The 19,457-nt window shown below is 48.3% G+C and overlaps 1 protein-coding gene across 8 annotated transcripts in view; it reads right to left on the bottom strand.

The window, feature by feature from the left end:
• CARD11 (caspase recruitment domain family member 11) overlaps positions 1–19,457 on the bottom strand; it is a 110,281-nt gene that overhangs the window by 18,454 nt on the left and 72,370 nt on the right. For 5 of the 8 annotated variants that reach the window (XM_060078570.1, XM_060078569.1, XM_060078575.1 and 2 more), the window contains 9 exons: positions 11,903–12,115; positions 10,207–10,344; positions 8,788–9,113; positions 5,539–5,718; positions 4,437–4,589; positions 3,845–3,970; positions 3,096–3,293; positions 1,035–1,211; positions 52–103 (listed from right to left, as the gene is read on the bottom strand). In XM_060078570.1, coding sequence (XP_059934553.1) covers positions 52–103; positions 1,035–1,211; positions 3,096–3,293; positions 3,845–3,970; positions 4,437–4,589; positions 5,539–5,718; positions 8,788–9,113; positions 10,207–10,344; positions 11,903–12,115 — 1,563 coding nt within the window. Of the gene's footprint in view, positions 1–51; positions 104–1,034; positions 1,212–3,095; positions 3,294–3,844; positions 3,971–4,436; positions 4,590–5,538; positions 5,719–8,787; positions 9,149–10,206; positions 10,345–11,902; positions 12,116–19,457 lie in introns of those variants that run through there. The other 3 variants (XM_060078572.1, XM_060078573.1, XM_060078574.1) reach the window with 3 other exon arrangements.

Raw genomic sequence — 19,457 nt, 5'->3', positions numbered from 1 at the left:
GGACCGAGAGTCAGAGTGACAGACAGGAGAGGGATCGGGCGTCTCACTAACCTTGAAAATCTGATGTTCGCTTCAGGCTGATGGGGGATTTGGCTCTCTGCAGCTGAAAGAGAGGGGAGGGGAAGAAAGGAGACAGAGGACACACATCAAACAAGGCCTGAGACACACGTCACCGGTGCTAAGCAAAGAAAGAAACTGAGGCGAGCCCACGCCGCCCTCGTCACGTGGCTGCAGGAACCACGGAGGGCGCAGGATGCCCACGGATGCTCCACGGCCGTGGCTCCCCCGGCCCAGCGCAGGCAGCTGCTGGTACAGACACGCTCACCCCGCGGGAGGCGGTGCCCCGTGGCTCGGATGGTACAAGGGCCGAGAGTGGAGGTGGGGTGGTATTGTGAGGCTGCATGGCACGGGGGACTTTTCAGGAACGGGCGAGGCTTTTGGGCAGCTGCCCCGGCCACCCCTGGCATGAGGTGCTGGCGGTTCCAGGCCGGCCTCCGGGGTGCTGGCCTACGCCTTCCCGCTCCGTGTGTGCGAGGGCGGGTAGGTCACACTGCCCGGCCCCGCGCGGGAGACCGTCCCCTCCACTCTGTCACATTCCTTCACCCCTCAGCTGACGGGGTGCACTAGAGGCAGAGCAGAGCAGGCAGGACGTGGGCTGTAGCTCCAGCCCCGTCACAAGCCACTGACGTCAGTACACACGCGACAGGCACTCAACACCTATGCGCTAAATAAACGAATGAATTCGGAGATCGTGCTTATTTCATTCTCTCTCCTCTCCTTAACGTGTACTACATTCGTAAGAGATGGAAGAATGAGCCAAAACAAACAAGCAAAAAGCACAAGCGGGCACGGTTTCCGTTCCTAGGGCTGACGGCGGTCAAGTCGCATCAGGGGTCTGAGACCTGCCCCCGGCCCACGGGAGGCCCTGCTGCCTGCTCCCCCGCCGGCAGGGGGCCCCCAGCTCCCCAGTCCCCACCCCCGCCCCAGGATGGCCCGACAAGAACCCTGGCGCCTCCCCGGCTGCGTGCGAGCACCTGGATGCCCTTCAGGTTCATCCTGCGCTTGGGCGGGTGGTACGGCAGGAAGTAGCGGCTGTCCTCTGGCGAATCCTCTGAGGTTGAAGAATCGTCAGCCTCCTGACCGTTGGTCCTGGGGCTGGTGTCCCCAAAGTTCTGAGAGATGATGGTCACTGGTAGGTTCCTGGGCAAACTCTGGAGACAAGGGGAGGCCGTGTCCGTGATGGAGCGTGGAGGAGCAGCCGCCACGCACAGGAACAAGCTCTGATGGCGCCACCACTCCCTCGGGCACACGAGCTTGAAGCTCAGGATGGCCTCCTCCTCTTTCCTGACCCCCGTGTCCGGCCCGATGCCAAGACCTATCGTTCTAGCTCCACTCTCCTCCTCACAAGACCCCCGCCCCCATCTCCCTCCCGCCAGGGCCCGGGCGCAGACCCTCGCACTGTGCTGTTTACAGTCGTAGAGGGTCTGCCTCCCAGATGGTCTTGGCCCCTTATCTGATACACCCCCATCAGATCCACAATTTCAGGCCCTGTGCCTAAGCTACAAATATAAGAAGTGTGGCTGAACGAATGGATCATGATAAAAACAGTGCCAGGTACTGTCCTAAGTACTTTACAGCCATTATCTGAAGCTGAGGTGCAAGAATATTAAGTAACTTCTGGTTGATCCCCTCAGAGCCACACAACACCCTCACGCTACGTTGCCTCCAAACCCAAAGCTTTTGGCCTTACTTCCCCGCACAAAATCCTTCACGTCCAAGAATAACTCGCGACCAAGCTCCTCAGCCGACGGGCCCACTCTGCTCCCTCCTGCGACCCCCTCCGGCCCACCTCCTGCCTGTCCCCGCCTCCCACTCCATGGACGACAGACAGACCTGCCAACCGCGGCCTGCCGACAGCATGCCGTGGCCGTCACACCTCCGGGCCTTTGCTTGTGGTGTCCCCGTGGGCTGGAATACAGCCCCATCTTTCCTCACCTAGCCAGGCACCGTCACAGCTTTCGTTCATAAATTCAGCAGCTGTTCCCCGAGGGTCCACCCTGTGCCTGGCACCGTGCTACACGTTGGACAAACAGAGGGACCTACATGGAGCTTCTGCGCAATTACAAACTGTGGGAAACGCGCAAGAGTTGAGGGCATGACACAGAGGCTGCTGGTTGCCAACAGGAACCAGTGAAGGCCTAGCCGAGGAAGCTGACACTCCAGCCAACCCCAGAAGGGGGTCAGGACTTGGCCAGGTGAAGTCCGGGGACAGCATCCCAAATGGAGGTCCCGAGGCCGGCTTCTCCTGTAGGGAGTCTTTCCCGGAAGCCTGACAGAATGGAGGCCTCCTCCCCTGGGCGCCCACAGCACCCCTTCAAAGCGTAATTTACAACACTTGCGTTGAAACGTCGCGCTCCTGGATCTGCGTCCAGCACTAGATCTGAGTCCTCTGGGCGAGGGGCTGGGAGGGTGGGTCCTATCCTGGTTTCCCCAGGTGACTGACTAGCGATGCCCTTGGGCAAGTTACTCAGCTGCTCGTGTCTGGATTCTACCCTTGGCAAAGGAAGACAGCCATCTTACTGTCCTGGCGGGTAGTCCTGTGGCACGGAAGGCACTTAGCACAGTACATGCAGACAAAGGCACCCAAGCCCACAGCTACGAGAGTGATAATATCATCTGCCTTCATCATGGCATCGTTCACTTTGGAGCGCCTGGGGCCCCGCTGTGACACGTGCCTGAACTTCATATCGATATAAATGATGGTTTCCTTACAGGCCCTACTGACTTTAATGGGAGCAGGGCGTCTTACACCTGACGCCTGTCCAGAGGGGTTTAAGGAAACCCAGTGGCAGGCTAACGGCCGACAGAGGTCACCTGAGGAGGAGCTGCAGTCCTAACGTGGAAGTGACTCGCCCGAGGTCACCCGGCCAGCAAGCGGCCAGGCCAGGGTTTTGTCCTGCCTCTTCTAGCTTCCAAATGAGCGCCTTCTACTCATCACGACCCAGACACGCGACGGTTCAGGGGCACGGCCGTTCGGGGTGTGGGAGGGAAGGGTGTGCTTCCTCGCGGGAGCGTGCGCGCCCGGCCGGCCCCACCTGCTCGAGGCTGCCGCTGTCCTTGGACAGGCGCCGGAGCTTGCTCTCCAGGTTCACGATGCAGGCTTCCCGCCGGACCATCTCGATCCTCATCTCGTCGTTCTTCTCCTCCAGCTCGCGGATCTGTTTCCTGTACTTGTCCTTTTCGATTAAGCACTGGGAGTACTGGGTCTGCGCCTCGTCCCGGGAATGGAAGGCCTGCCCGGAGGAGGAGGAGGAGGACGAGGCCGCTTGGCTCTTCGCCCCGACGCTCCCAAGTCAGACCCAGACGCCCGCTCCCCAGCCCACGCGTCAGTCCCACGGCCTCTGGCCCTTTTCTGGACTCCGACCCTTGGACGTTTCAGTCGATACCATCCTGAACAACACGCCACAGCCCCTGTCTGTCCAGCCCCGGCTGTGTCCCTTGGAGCCCACCCTCCGCCCTAGCGAGTGGCACCATTATTATTCTTCCCATTTCACAGACGAGGCTTCCAGGGAGTGGCAGCTTGCCTGCAGCCACGCGTCTGAACAGTGACAGGGTCTGGACCTGGCCATCTTACTCTAAAGCCCAGGCCGCCGGGGTCCAGCTCAGGCCCCCATGCTATTCAAACGAACTGGGATAGGATTCACTTTGGGATCGGAAGCAGGAAAGATGGATTCATGAGCGATTCCGGTGGAGTTAATGACACTGCCCCGGACAAAACCTCCTGCTGGACCCCACGGCCCGGAGCCCGCAGGCCTGCCGCGCAGCCGCCCCGGGCAGCCCGTACCTGGTCCCGCTCCCGCTCTACCTCCTCCAGCTGCAGCATGAGGGTGTTCATGCGGTGCTTGTACATCTCGCAGTCCTTCCCCAGGGTCGAGCACTTCAGCTGCAGGTCCTCTTTCTCCTCCAGGTACTGTGAGCACAGGGGGAAATCAACACGCATCAAGTGGTCATCAATCGGGGCCGAGAGCCATTTTCTGGCTGCGTCTTCCCCGAGCCGGCCTGCCCCTCCCCACAGGGCCTGACCTTGTGAGAGTCAGCTCTCTGACCAGAAGGGACCAAGGTAAAAGGCCAGTCCATCAACGGAGATCTGCTGTGGACCTACTACGTGCCAGGGAATGAGTGGGAGGCAGGGTGGACGCCACATGCGCCCTCCTGTGGCCTTCAGCCAGGGGGAAGACAGGTGCCGTGCTGACGCTTAGTCATTCACAAGCAACTGCAGGTGCTGACGCACAGGGAATTTACACCAGGGGCCAGACCTGGCCCCTGGAAGAGAGTGTGGGCTCTGGAGGTTCCACTAACGCACATCCGTGCACAGGGGCTCCCAGCCCGAGGATGCCAGCTGGGTGGGTGCTGCCCCAACCTCCCAGGGGCCCCACCTTGTCCCTCAGCTCCTCCGCCTGGCGGACCTCCTCCTGCAGGTTGTAGATCTTGTTGACGAGCTCCTGTCGGTCCTCCAGGGCCTCCCTGCGGTCATGCTCCAGGATGTCCAGGATGGCCTTGTCCGAGTCTGGCAGGCTGCGCTTCCCGGCCTGGGCGGGCGGGGAGTGCGGAAGGGGGGAACATTTAACGGTGCTGGGGGCACGGGAAGGGCAGGGAGCGTGGGGCCCGGAAGGCGGCAGACGACAGCGCCGGTGACACACTGAGCCAGCAGAAGGTTTTGGGCCAGGGGAGCAGAGAGAGGCAAGGGTCGCTGTCTCTTGGGGCCCTTAAGCAGCTTCTTATTTATGAATTTTATCACCTGGAAAGAAGCATAAAACCCACTTCTGCGCAGACACATCTCGATGCCTACTGTTCTGCCCCGGCTCTTATCAGAGCTCAGAGGAGCACTTGCTGCTGCTCCACACACTTCATGGGTGACCACAAAGAGAGGGCTGGTCTGCCTTCCAGATGCCTCCCCTGAAATACCAATTTATCTCTCCGACTAAACCGGGACTCATCCTCTGCTCTGAACTAGAGCCTTCCACGCCAGGCAGCCAATCCTGGGGGGCGAGGGGAATCATTCCGGAGGAAGGGGCGGGTGCCTTTTCTCTTTCCCTGCATATGTATTTTGGGATATTATTCCTCTGTACCTACAGATGATCCTGTAATGGCAAAGGTGGGGAGGTTCTTGAAGTTTTAACAAATCACACAGAGCTGAGAGTTGAGTTTCTTGGGATCTTTAAGGCAAGAAGATTTCTCGGATGTACTTTTCTCACAGCACCCAGGGCAGTGATTTTGTGTGAATGGTGATTTTCACGGAGTGATTCAGCCAAGGGAACATCGTCACAAGTTTTATCTCACATAATGTCGTGTCTCTGAGAAGTGGGTGGTGTGGTCACCCCCGCTGACAAAGGAGGGACTAAGGTGCCCAAGGGTGACATGAATTCTCTGTGGTCCTGCGGTCAGCAAGTGGTGGCTCTGGGACTCACACCCAGACAGGCATGTCCGTCCCCGACCCTCATCCTCCCTTCTGCCCACTGTGCCCGCACTGGCCCTCACCTGGATGATGGACTGCAGCTCCTGGATTTTGGTCTTCAGCATCTCATTCTCCCGCTCCAGCTCCAGAACTTGCTCCTTCTTGGGCCGGTTCTCGATGTCGTTCTTTAGTTTCAGCGACTGATTCCTCTCCAGCTTGCATTCCTCCTCCATCTTATTCAATCGATGCTTGAGCTGGTCGATCTGAAACACCCACAGGGTGCCGAGGGGAGAAGGCAGTTGGCAGGAAACGTTCAGAAAAGGCAGTGCCTCGCAGATCCTCCTGGACTTCCAGCATGACCTGTGCACTCTGCCCCCACCTCCTTCCTCCAGTTGGTGACAGAGAAGGCCTCAAAGGAACCTCTTCCAGTGAAACGAACCACCCCCTCCTTGTTGAGGAAGAGGTCCTGATCCATTAATTTAGAACAGTTCTAAAGCAGTTATGTCCCCTGGAAGACTCCCTCAGGCAATTTTTGTGGGGTGGAACAGATTACAGACTAGGATAAAAGGTACCCAACCTGGTGTTTCCCTGAGGTATGTTATCCATTTTAAAGGTCTTTTAGGATGTGTTTCAAACTCTGATCCTCAGAAGTCAAGATTCCCTCAAGAACCCTCGTGTTATAGAAGGGAGCAAAGAGATGGGGAGGGGGGAGATCCGGGCCCCCCCTGACTTCACACCCCACAGTAGTTCTGCATATGCACCTGTTTTGGCCTCTTGTGTTTCACACAAGATTTTAGTTGAACAAATGGCATTGCTGCCATTGACAGGGTCTCTGGCCTAAAGGACCTGCCCAGACTTAGTGTGTAAGAAAGAGTGGCTTCCTGGAGGAGAAGGCAGTTACTACCCCTGGAAATGGGACAACTTCTCCAGCTGTGCTGAGCTTCACCCAGGAGGCGAGTGTGAGGAACTGAGACCAGGAGGAAGCTTCTCAAACCTCTGTGACTTAGCCTGGCTGCTTCCCCAAACTAATCAGCCTTGGCAAAACACCTAGAAGAAGAAGATTGTTTTCAAGGTCTGCAAGGAAGAGGGCACCAAATTCTAGGCTTATGGGGGGAACATCTCAAGAAATCTGGCAGGTAGAGGGTGGTGGCTTCAGCAAGGAAGGGACCTCGGCTGTACGCCTGTGGTCTGAGGGAAGGAACAAAGAGGAATGCAGGGAAGCAGCCTGGGCCTGAGAAATGGCCTAGGACTCAGCTGGCCAGATGTTCTTTCAAGTTCTAGATATGGTTTCTCACTGTTACTATATGGCCAGAAAAACATAAAACAGGAGAAAGTTCTAGGAGAGAAAGTTTTAAAGCTCCGCCACAGGTTAACACCTCCAAATCCTAGATGAGACAGTACAGAAACCTTGCTTCCTGGACACACACACACACACGCACACACACACAATCCTCCTTAGAGTCTTGGAAGATGAACCCAAGTGACCTGTTCTGGGTCTAGATCCCCAGTCCCATCCAAGTGGACACAAAGTGGGTGCTTACTAGGTCAGCCATCTTGCCAAAGACATATTTCAGTATTTCAGCAATCCTAGGGCATAGGTATTATTTTCATTTCCATGTAACTGGCATTTACAAATGAGGAAACTAAGGCCAAGAACCAACTAAGTGGTAAAGCCAGAAGCCAGAAGTCAGATTTGAAGTCAAATCCAAAGGATTTAAAAGCTCCTGCTCTTTGCCTGCTATGCCACTGACTCAATTCACCTGAATTCTAGTGGATTGTTTACTGATCTGTCTGGTTCAACGAAATTGTAAGTGACCTGGGCACAAATCAGGTTATTTATGCCTATGTCCCCCACAGTGCTTAGCACCATGCCTTACACATGGCAGGTGCTTAATAAATATTCTGAGAGTCTATTTTCCACCCAGCAGCCAGAGTGATCTTTCTAGATATAAATCAGTTGTCCCTCGCAGCTCTCAATCCCTCAGTGGCTTCCATCACTACTGGAATAAATTCCAAAGTTCTTACCAAGCCCCCAGGATCTGGACCCTGGCCATCTCGCATTTGCTCATTTGGCTCCAGCCCCACTGGTTCTCCTGCTGTTTCTCAAAGACACCAAGCACGGCCCCTACCTGGGGCCTTTGCACTTGCTCTTTGCTTTTCCCCTGAGACTTGCATGGCTGGCTCCTCCCTTTCCTCAGATCTCTGCTCCTGCGTATCCTTCTCAGGAACGCTTCCTGACCATCCTATTTAAAACAGCACCCCTAGGGCTTCCCTGGTGGCGCAGTGGTTGCGAGTCCGCCTGCCGATGCAGGGGACACGGGTTCGTGCCCCGGTCCGGGAAGATCCCACATGCCGCAGAGCGGCTGGGCCCGTGAGCCATGGCCGCTGAGCCTGCGTGTCCGGAGCCTGTGCTCTGCAGCGGGAGAGGCCACAACAGTGAGAGGCCTGTGTACCACAAAAACAAAAAAAAAAACAGCACCCCTCACTCACCATCCCTAAACTCTTTTCTTCCTCTTCTTAATACCACGTATTACTACCAGCTATTGATGCATTTTTTTTCTGATTAGAATGGGAGCTCCATGACAGCAGGGCTTTGGTTTTGAGTTATGTATCCCTGGAAAAGAGCCCGGTGCGAGGCGGTGCACAATAAAAGGAATGAATGAGTTAAGCAATCCCTTCTCCATCTCCCTTTTGGAGGTAAACTCATGAATGACACCTATCATTTGGCTGCTGGATTGTTCATTGATAAGTGACTATCCCACCGTGACATGTTGTGCTTTGTGGATACAGCTGTGAAGGGCAGAGTCCCGGCCTCCAGGATCTCATGAATCCACGTGCTGTGCCCACCTCCTCGCTGATTTTCCCGAGGGCCGTAGAGCTGGGCAGGCCCCTGATCCTCCATCTTACCCCTCACCCAGCACGGGTGCAGGGCCCACGTGCTGGGCCCACGTGCGCATGTCTGGTTCATGTGCCTGGTGGGTCCTTATTCCGGAGCAAGAGGGAAGCTCCACCGGGTCCAGGTGCGCAAGTCTGCACATGCGCACAGTGGCCCAGAGGGCTCCTGAGCAGGACACCAAGCTCACTGGGTCTGTGTACACATGTGCACACATGCGCAGTGGATCTGGGCGCTAAACTGCGGCGCCAAGCCTCACTGGGTTGGCGTGCGCATGCGCACCGTGGATCCAGGCTCCCAGAACTCCTGTGTCTTCCCTTCTCCCTCACCTGGCCAGGTGTTAAACCCTGCCTTTGCCCGCCTGGTGGTCTTTGCCCCAGTGGCCTTCGCTCCCCGCTCCCTCACTTTGGCCCAGCAGCTCCCGCCACGCGGCCCTCACCTCGAGTTGGAGGTCCCGGCTCCGCATGACCGCCATGTTCTTCTCTTCGCTGAGCTGGGCGTAGCGCATGGCCAGGTTGTAGTTGTCGTCCTTCACCTTGACCAGCTCGTCGTTGTAGCTGTCCCGCTCCTCCTTCATCTTGTAGTACCGATCCTGGAAGGTCAGCAGCTCCACCTGCGTCAGCGTCAGCTGCTTCTTGTCGTCCTCCAGCTGCCGTGACTTGGCCAGCAGCTCACACCGCTGCAGGTCCTTGGCCTTCATCTGCTGCTGCAGCTTGATGACCTCGTTCATCAGGAAGTGCGTGAGGCCCTCGTGGCCCTCCTCCACTGTGGAGAGGGGGGCACCCAGTCAGGCCTGAGGACTGGGGAGGGGAAGAAGTGGGTTCCAGACGTGGGGCAGGTGTCATTCGTCCACTCATTCACTCACCAACGTTTTACTGAGCTCTTACTACCCATGAGGCACCGGGGATTCAGGGTGCGCAAGACAGCCTTGGTCCCGGTAGAGCTTAGGTCTGGTAAGGGAGACAGACATTAAAAAAGCAAGTGATCACACACAAAGAAAACTACAGATTGAGAGGACTGCACAAAGTAAAGGTATAGGGGACTATGAGAGTGTGTAATGGGGTGGGGGGGACCAGATCCAGCTGAGTGGACAGAGGCATTAGAGAAGGCTGCTGATGGATGAGCTCCAGTATTGAGGAGAGAAAACACATTCTAGGAAGGTGGAACAACATTGCCAAGGTCCTATGGGAAGGGAAGAGGAACCTGGCACATTTCAGAAACTGAAGGAAGACCAAAGTGGCTGGAGCTTAGAGAGAGGGAGAGGCAGAAAGGTGAGGCTGGGAGTATCATCAGGGGCTGGACCATGTAGGGTCCTTGTGGGCTGCCCTGGGGTCTTTAGACGGAAACAGTGGAAAGCCACAGAAAGGTTTTAGGTAGGGGAGGGGAACATGAGGGGTAGAGAACTCACTGGATCAGAGCAGGAATGGATATGAAGAGCTGAGAGGGTTGTATGGGTCTTGACTAGGATAGTGGTGTATACGGAGAAAAGACTGATTTAAGAATATTTAGGAAGGAAAATTAAGATGACAAGTTGACCACGGGCTCTGGTTCATGGGATACTGGCAGGAGGGTAGGCAAGGCAAGGACAAGATCCAGAGGGTAGGGGGAGCTCCACCCCACCAACATTCATGGGGGGTGTTCAGTAAACACCCACTTCTCTTTCCTCTTGATTCAGTTTGTTCCTCTGTGACCTACATTTCATCATCAGGCAGAAGTAAGTGGTTGACAGTTCATAAGTGCCACTGGGGCACTGTCCTGATGTCACAGATCCATAACCTTAGAACTGTCCCACCACTGGACACACACACACACACACCCCTCCCATCGCAGTCCGAATGCTGATGGTAAAGCCACTTACCCACAATGGTGGAGAATCTACGAGTGGGTTCCTTTCCAGTCACCAGTTTGTACAATTCTGGGTAGTAAAATTCCAGACTCTCCAAGAAGGCCACATAGCCCCTTTGCCCCTTCGTATGTAGAATGTCCAGCAGTCGGCCTAGAGGAAAGGCCAAATCACTCAGTGGGCAGAAGCGTACATATCTGATTGGATGCAAGTCTCCAAATCCAGTCTTATGCTGGGCTCACATCCAGTCAGTACACTCTTAAGAAGATAGTCTCACCACAACCTGTCACTCCTGAGTTATATCTTACAGTCCAGATAATGTAAATCAAAGTGCCAGGCCCTCAGCAGGGATATTGAGTGTTAGTTTCCTTTCTCCAAAAGACTGGTAGAACCAGAAGCAGCCATAGGAAACCAACAGTCTGAAAGAGCTTCCCACTTGACCAGGGCTAAAATTAACCATACAGGCATCTGTGATTGAAGGAGGAGGGATGTACAGCAGTGGTTACAGAATAATATATGGTTCTCTGGGACTCAGACCAGGAAGATTAGTATTTGGGTGGGGAGCTAGGAAAAGTCACAGGAAGCAGGAATAGCTCCATGTTCTTCAATGGGATTATCACATAGTCTGGAAACATTTTTAATCTAAGTGTAATTTCCTTGGCAGTTTTCAGTTTTTATCCTACTGGTTCCACTTATTGTTTACATTTCTTGCCCCTTCCTTAAGCATTTTATTTTCAGCTGTTTCTTCCCTTGAGGTCCTAAAACTCAATCCTTCCCCTAGGGTAGACATAATAAATAAATTTCATCTTGTGTCAACTGATTGTTTGTCAAAGCTGCCTGGAGCACCGTGTTGAGAGGGATTCTAAAGTTACATCCAAGCTCAGTATGAAAACATGCTGCGATTAGTGATGTCTGTCATGTATGCAAAAGAGAGGCATAGCATATGAGCTACTTATCACCAGTCATACTGTGGGCAAGTGGGTTTCAAACCTCTTAAACTGTGAACCACAGAAAGAAATGTATTTTACATTGTGACCGCATGCTTACACACAAAGACATATTTTGCTACAAACATATATGTGAATACACACACAGATGTATATAAAACCAAAACAATGTTCACAAACCACACTTACTACCTACCTTTAATGAATGTGATAAAGGGTCATGGACCCCTAGGCAGTCTGGAAAAGCCTATGGACCCTTTATCAGAATAACATTTTCAAACAGATAAAATGCATTGGATTACAAAGGGAATCTATCATAATAAGATACAGTTAACAAATATTAAATTTGTGACTCAGTAATAAATGTGCTTCTTTATTAATGCATTAAATAACCCAATCTCTTGGCAGGTCTAATAACTACTATAATGTCAAGGGAAAGATGAGTGTAAATGATATTCTGGAAATCTGTAATAGCTGTAATGTGATAAGAAGATATCTGTAATGTTTACTGTTGACAAAGACACAAGTATTGCTAATCATTGTGATTTGTTGCCTACCTGCATCCATAATTGAAGGGAATGCTAAGTCTTAGGTTGGTAAAATAAAGATGTAATTTCCCCCTGTCCAAGTTAATAGACCCTCTCTACCCATGGACAGTTTGGTGGGGGACCAGGGGTGGGAAGAGGTCTATGGACTCTAGTTAAACATCCCTGAGAGAAACTTCATTTTGCTACAGCTAACTGTAAGTTATTTCCTGAGGTTACCTGCCCGGTTGATCTTGGACGGCAGCATGGGAGCATTAAGCACTTCATCTTCATCTTGTTCATCAATGACCTTGCACTGGCGCAGGTAGGGGGTGAGCTTGGCTGGGTTGATGTAGCGACTCAGCATGTGCCGGTTGCACTCCACATTCTCCCACAAGGCATCCTCCTCATCCTTCAGTGTCTGCATATAGTCATCCATCTCTGGCGCCCCTCCTTTTAGACATAAACCCCAACAAGGTTAATAAAAGAGCCTCACTGGAATAGCTCTATAAACTTTGGAGAGATCTCCAGTATCCACTGTTAAGTGAAAAAAAAAGTAGAGAAAAGCATATATATTCTACCTTTTATTTGAGAAAGGAAGGGATATGAATAGACATATATTTCTTTATGTACTAAACACAAACGATGGATGGATAAGCCATAAAATTAAAGCAAAAATTATAGGGAGAGAGGGAGAGTTTTGTAGTTGGAGTATATCCTTTCCTTCCAAGTTTTTATATCTTACTAAGAATTTATATTTCCAAAAACAATATATGCTATACTTTTTGTTTTACAGTTTCACATAAATGGGATCATACTATATGCTTTCCTGTTTCCTTTTTCAACTTGCTTTCTTCTCTCTGCATTTACTAAGATTCATCTAGGTTGATACATACAGACCTAATTCATTCATTTTTAAAAACAGCTTTGTTGAGATATAATTCATGTACCATACAATTCACCTTTTAAAAGTGTACAATTCAATGCTTTTTTGTATATTCACGGAGTTGTACAACCATCAGCACAATTAATTTTAGAACATTTTCATCACCCCCCAAAGAAACTTCATACCCTTTAGTAGTCACTCCCCATTTCCCTCCAATACCTGCTCCTCCAACCTTAGACAACCACTAATCTATCTTCTGTCTCAATAGACTTGCCTGTTCTGGACATTTCACTTAAATGGGATCGTACAACATGTGGTCTTTTGTGACTGGCTTCTTTTCAAGGTTCATCCATGTTGTATGCAGCATGTTTCAGTACTTCTTTTTATTGAAGAATACTTTATCATTGTATGGATATATCATATCTTGTTTATTCATCCATTGATAACTTTGGGTTGTTTGGTTATTATGAATTATGCTACTATGAAGATTCATGTACACGTTTTTTTGTCAACACGTTTTTATTTCCCTTGAGCAGATATGCAGAAATGGAACTGATGAGCCATAGGGTAACTCTGTGTTTAACATTTTGAGGAACTGCTAAACTGTTTCCCAAAGTGGCTGCACCATTTTACATTCCTGCTAGCAATGTTTGAGGTTCTAATTTTTTCCTGCTAGCAATGTATGAGGTTCTAATTGTCAACAATTATTCTTGTCCATCTTCTTTAGTACAGCCATCTGAATGGGTGGGAAGTGGTATTTCACTGTGGTTTTGATTTGTAGTTCCCTACTAACTAATGATATTGAGCATCTTTTCATGTGCACATTGGCCATTTGTGCATGAGAAATGCCTATTCAAATCCTCTGCCCATGTTTAAATTGGATCTTTGTCTTTAATATGGAATTTTTATGTGTTCTGGATACAAGTCAGATATATGATTTGCATATATTTTCTCCTATTCTGTTGTTACCTTTTCACTTTCTTAAAGGTATTATTTGTAGCACAAAAGTTTTTAATTTTGATGTAGTCCGATTTCTTTTTTCACTTGTGCTTTTGGTGTGTATCTAAGAAACCATTACTTAATTCAAGGTTATAAAAATTTACTTCTATTTATTTTTCTAAGAGTTTTATACTTTTAACTCTCCCATTTAGGCTTATGATGCATTTTGAATTAATTTTTGTGTATGGTGTGAGGTAAGGGTCCAACTGTTTTTTACATGTGGATATTCAGTTGTTCCAGCACAATTTGCTGAAAAGATTCTTCTTTCCCTATTGACTGGTCTTGGCACCTTTGTCAAAAATCAATTTACCATAAATGTGAGTGTTCATTTCCGGACTCTCAATTCTCTTCCATTGACCTACATGTCTACCCTTATGCTAGTACCACACTGTCTTCATTACTGTAAATGTGCAGTAAGTTTTGAAATTGGGAAGTATGAGGCTTCCAACATTGTGCTTCCCATTTCAGATTGTTTTGGCTATTCAGGTCCCCTTGCAATTCCATATGAATTTTAGGGATCAACTAGTCAATACTTGCAAAAAAAAAAGGAGTTGGGATTTTGACAGTGAATCTGTTGAATATGTAGATCAGTTTGAACAGTATTACTATCTAACCATTAAGTGTCATGCTCCAAGAATATGGGATGTGTTTCTATTAATTTAGATCGTCTTTAATTTCTTTCAGCAATGTGTTGTAGTTTTCAGCGTACACTTCTTTTGCTAAATTTATTCCTAAGTATTTTAATTCTTTTTGATGGCATCGTAAATGTGGACTGTATTCTTAATGTTATTTGTTGAATAAAATTCATTGTTAACATATGGATATGCAATAAATGACTTGTATATTGCTCTTCCATCCAGCAAATGTACCGAAATCATTTATTAGTTCTAATAGTTTGTTAGTGGATTCCTTAGGATAGGACGTTTTCTATATGATTTTCCTATATATAAGATAATGTCATCTGCAGTTACATTGTTTTACTTCTGTGTTTTCAATCTGGATGCCTTTTCTTTTCTTTTCTTCTCTCTCTCTTTTTCCCCCTCTAATTTCCCAGGCTAGAACTTCTAACACAATGTTACATAGAAGAGGCAAGAATGGACATCCTTTTCTTGTTCTTGATCACAGGGGAAAAGCATTCAGTTTTCACTGTTAAGTATGATGTTACCTGGTTAAGTGTGTGTGTGTTTCAGACATTCTTTATCAGGCTGAGGAAATTCCCTGAGTATTTTTGTCACAAAAGGATGTTTGATTTTGTCAAATGCTTTTTCTGCATTCAACTACCATATAGTTTTTAGTTTTGATTCTATTAATATATTGCATTAATTGATTTTCAGGTATTAAACAAACCTTGCATTCTTGCTATGAATCCCAGTTAGTTATGGACTTGTTGGATTTGGTTTGCTAGTATATTTTTGAGCATTTTGGCATCCATACCTGATGAGAGATGTTAGTCAGTAGTTTTCTTTGATGTCTGACTGGTTTTGACATCAGGGTAAATTTTGCCTCATAGAATAAATTGGGAAGTGTTTCTTCCTCTTCTACTTTTTTGGAGAGTTTATGAAGAATTGGCATACTTTTGTCTTTTGTTTGGTAGAGGTCACCAAGGAAGGCTTTTCTTGGTAGGTAGGTTGTTGTTTTTTTTGTTTGGTTGGTTTTTTTGCAGTATGCAGGCCTCTCACTGTTGTGGCCTCTCCCGTTGCTAAGCACAGGCTCTGGACGCGCAGGCCCAGTGGCCATGGTTCACGGGCCCAGCTGCTCCGCAGCCATGTGGGATCTTCCCGGCCCGGGGCATGAACCCGTGTCCCCTGCATCAGCAGGCGGACTCTCAACCACTGCCCCACCAGGGAAGCCCCAGTAGGGAGGTTTTTGATTACTAATTCTTTACTTGTTGTAGGTTCCTGTTTTTCTTGAGTAAGTCTCAGTAATTTGTCTTTCTAGGAATTTGTCCATTTCATGTAAGTTACCTTATTAGAAAAAACTGTTCATATTATTCCTTTATTTTTATTTTGCCTTTTATTTCTGTAAGGTTGGTAGTAATGTCCCTTCTTTTATTTCTGATTCTAGTAATTTGGATCATCTCTCTTTTTCTCTTGGTCAGTCTAGCTAAGGGTTTGTCAATTTTGTTGAAATTTCAAAGAACCAACTTTTGGTTTCATTGATTTTCTCTATTGCTCTTCTCTTCTCTAACTCATTTATTTTTGTCCTAATAGTATTACTTCCTTTCTTATGCTTGCTTCAGTTTTAGTTTGCTCTTCTTTTTCTAGTTTCATGAAGTGGAAGGTTAGGTTACCGATTTGAGATCTTTTAAAAGTATTAACATTTATAGCTATAAATTTCCTTCTGAGCACTGCTTTAGTGACACCACTTAAGTTTCAGTATGTTGCATTTTCATTTCCGTTTGTCTCAAAGTAAATATTCTATTTTCTTGTGTGATTTCTTTGACCTACTGGTTATTTAGAAGTGTGATGTTTAATTTCCCATATTTGTTAACTTCCCAAATTACTTTCTGTTATTGATTTTTAATTTAATTCCATTGTGGTTGGAAAACATACTTTGGATCACTTCAATCCTTTTGAACTTACTTTAGTTTGTTTTATGGACCAGCATATGGAGAACATTCCAGGTGGGTGCTTGAGAAGAGTATGTATTCTGCTGTTAGGTGGCATGTACTATAGACAAGTCCAAGTTCAAGTCTCCTATTTCCTTGTTGATCTTCTGTCTACTGTTCTATCCATTATTGAAAGTAGAGTATTAAAAATCTCCATCCATCTATTATTGTTGAATTTTACATTTCTCCTTTCAATTCTGTTGTTTTCTTTTTTTTGCGGCACACGGGCCTCTCACTGTTGTGGCCTCTCTGGTTGCGGAGCACAGGCTCCGGACGTGCAGGCTCAGCGGCCATGGCTCACGGGCCCAGCCGCTCCACGGCATGTGGGATCCTTCTGGACCGGGGCACGAACCATGTCCCCTGCATTGGCAGGCGGACTCTCAGCCACTGCGCCACCAGGGAAGCCCCAATTCTGTCAGTTTTTGCTTCATGTATGTTGAGGCTCTGTTGTTTGGGTTAGGTTATATTTATAACTGTTACAACTTCCTGGTGGTTGACACTTTTATCATTATGAAATCTCTTCTTTAGTTCTAGTAACACTTTTAACGTCTATTTTGTCTGATATAAGCCACTCTAGCTCTTTTATGATTCTTTTTAGCATAGTCTATATTTCTATCCTTTTACTTTCAACCTCTTTGTACCTTTGGATGTAAGGTTTTTCCTCCTGTAGATAGTATACGTGTGATCTCGTTGTTTCAATCTAATCTGGCAATCCCTTAATTTTTATTGGTTTATTCATTTTTAACTGTTGGATGTATTATTTCATTGCAAGAATATACCATAGTTTATTTCTTCATTTCCCTATAATGGATATTTAATTTCCCCCCGGTTTTTTACTTGAAAATTTAGCACTATTTATAATAGGACAAAAATGTAGACAATCCAAACATTCTTCAGCAGATACTTCATGATCTTTTTGTACTATAGAATAACATTTTGAAAGGATGTGGTGACATAAAAAGATCCCAAGACATCGTTTATTTAAAAAAGTAAAGGGAGGGAGGGAGACGCAAGAGGGAAGAGATATGGGGATATATGTATATGTATAGCTGATTCACTTTGTCATAAAGCAGAAACAAACGCACGATTGTAAAGCAATTATACTCCAATAAAGATGTTAAAAAATAAAAATATAAAAGTAAAAATGTACACACATACATGCGGTATAATTAAAAAATATATTTGGTCTTTGCCCCGGGTTCCCAGCATAGAGTGTAATCTCCAGAGTGACAAGAGTGTGAATGCTTTTTGTATGGTAACAAGATAACTCTTGGGTAAGGGGCCCCTAGTAGCTTTAGGATGGGAGCTGAATGCCAGAAGAACCAGGGGAGTGATTAGAAGGTTGTAACTTTCAGCCCCACATTCCTGCCTCAGGGGAGGTGAGAGGGGCTAGAGATTGAACTCAGTCACCAACAGAGAATGATTTAATCAATCACACACATAATAGCACCTTGATGAAAATCCCTCAACGATGGGGGGCAAAGAGCTTCCAAGTTTCTGAATTCAAGCACATGCTCATCTCAACTCCATGCGAACAGAGGCTCCTGTGCTCGGGACCCTTCCGGACCTCCTCATATGTGTTTTCATTTGTACCCTTTAAAATCAACTGTTATAATAAGTATAGTGTTTTCCTGAGTTCTGTGAGCCATTCCAGCAAATTATTGCACCTGGCGAGGAGGCTGTGGGAGACCCTGATTTAGAGCTGCTCAGGCAGAGGGCAGGTGGCCCTGGGTTTGGGGCCAACATCCGAGGCGGGGGCAGGCTTGTGGGATTGAGCCCTTAGCCTGTGGCATCTTTGCTGCCTCTGGACAGTTAGTGTCAGAATTGAACTGGATTGCTGGACACCCAGTTGGTGTCAGAGAATTGGTGGATGTGTGAAACTATGACACGTATTTGGTGTCAAGAAAAGACTGTACATTTGGTGTCAGAAAAAATATCACAACACAGTATAAAATCATTCATGTAATGCAACACCTATAATTATATAGGTAGGGGTGTGTGTGTGTAAGTGTGTGTGTGTGTGTGTTTGTGTGTGAAAGAGAGAGAAGGGGAGAGAGAAATAGGGAGAGGGGAGGGGAGGGAAAGAAGGAGGGAGGGGAAAAGTTTGACAGGATCTGATTATACTGATTCTATCTAAGAAGAGGGAGGAATTCCGAGGTTAGAGGCCAGGAGGACTTGGACGTTACCTATACTGTTTTAGTGTTTACAACACACACACGTATCAATGTATTATGTGTATAGTTTGAAAAAGGAGAAAAAGAAAAATGAACAAAGATGACAGCCAAGTCTAGGGAAATAGATACGCCAAAATGTAATATCTGCCTTCCTGCTCACGTCCTCAGATGGCCACAGCCCTGATATCCTGTCTGTACCAAATAAACCCTCCAGCCACAGTCAACTGACCTGCTCCAAAGAGGACCAATCCCGAGGCTGGGTGCACTAGTCCAATCCCTTGACCTGGGAATTTCCTATGGGCCAAAGAGACAGTGGAGCGGGTGGGTGTGCTGTGGGGAGTTAGCTAGAAGGTGGCATCAGGGTGGCCACAGTGGGGGCCAGAACTTGGCCACAGTAAAGCAGAGCCCCAGGCAGGTCGAGGCTATGGAAGCGGAGGGAGCTGGTCTGCCAGGCGGAGCTGCAGTGAGAGACCCCGAGGGCCCCTGAGAAGTGGCAAGAGGCCACTCTCTGGGTGCATAACTCTGCTTCCCAGCCCTGTAAGCCTGGCCACATGTGATGCCTGGTCCTTGCTACAGACCTTCAAGAATCTCCCCATTAATTTGAGCTGGAGACTCGGGCATGAATATTCAACAGAGGCATCGTGTATCCAAAAAACCTGGACACCATACAGACGTCCCGACACAAGTAGAGGGGGTAAACAATGTGCGTATTCAACGATGGCATACCCTACAGCAGGGCAGGGGAAAAGAACTACGGCTCCATGCGTCAACACGGACGGACCTCGGGGAGGTGACGCTGAGTGTAAAAGCAAGTCGCGAAAGATTACGTGCGATAGGGGAGCGCCCATGAAATTTCCCAAACACACGCAACTCAGCTATATGGTTGAGGATATACTGCAAAACTGTACTGAAGAGCAGGGGTCTGCTAAACGTCAGAAGGTTGAGGGCAGCAGGATGGCTGTGACGTTGTGGGACACATAGGTGACATGTGTGATCCTGGGAAATACTGCTTCAGCTGGGACACACGTGTCCGTTTTACTGTTGTTTCATAGATACACGTATACATTTTTATTTGTGTGTGTGTGTGTATGTATAAAAATGTATGAAATATTTCACGGGCAGGAACTC

Source organism: Mesoplodon densirostris, chromosome 16 (assembly GCF_025265405.1).
Source record: "Mesoplodon densirostris isolate mMesDen1 chromosome 16, mMesDen1 primary haplotype, whole genome shotgun sequence".
Taxonomy (NCBI): Eukaryota; Metazoa; Chordata; class Mammalia; order Artiodactyla; family Ziphiidae; genus Mesoplodon; species Mesoplodon densirostris.
The sequence above is the reverse complement of the archived record's forward strand: the minus strand, read 5'-3'. Positions and strand labels throughout refer to the sequence as shown.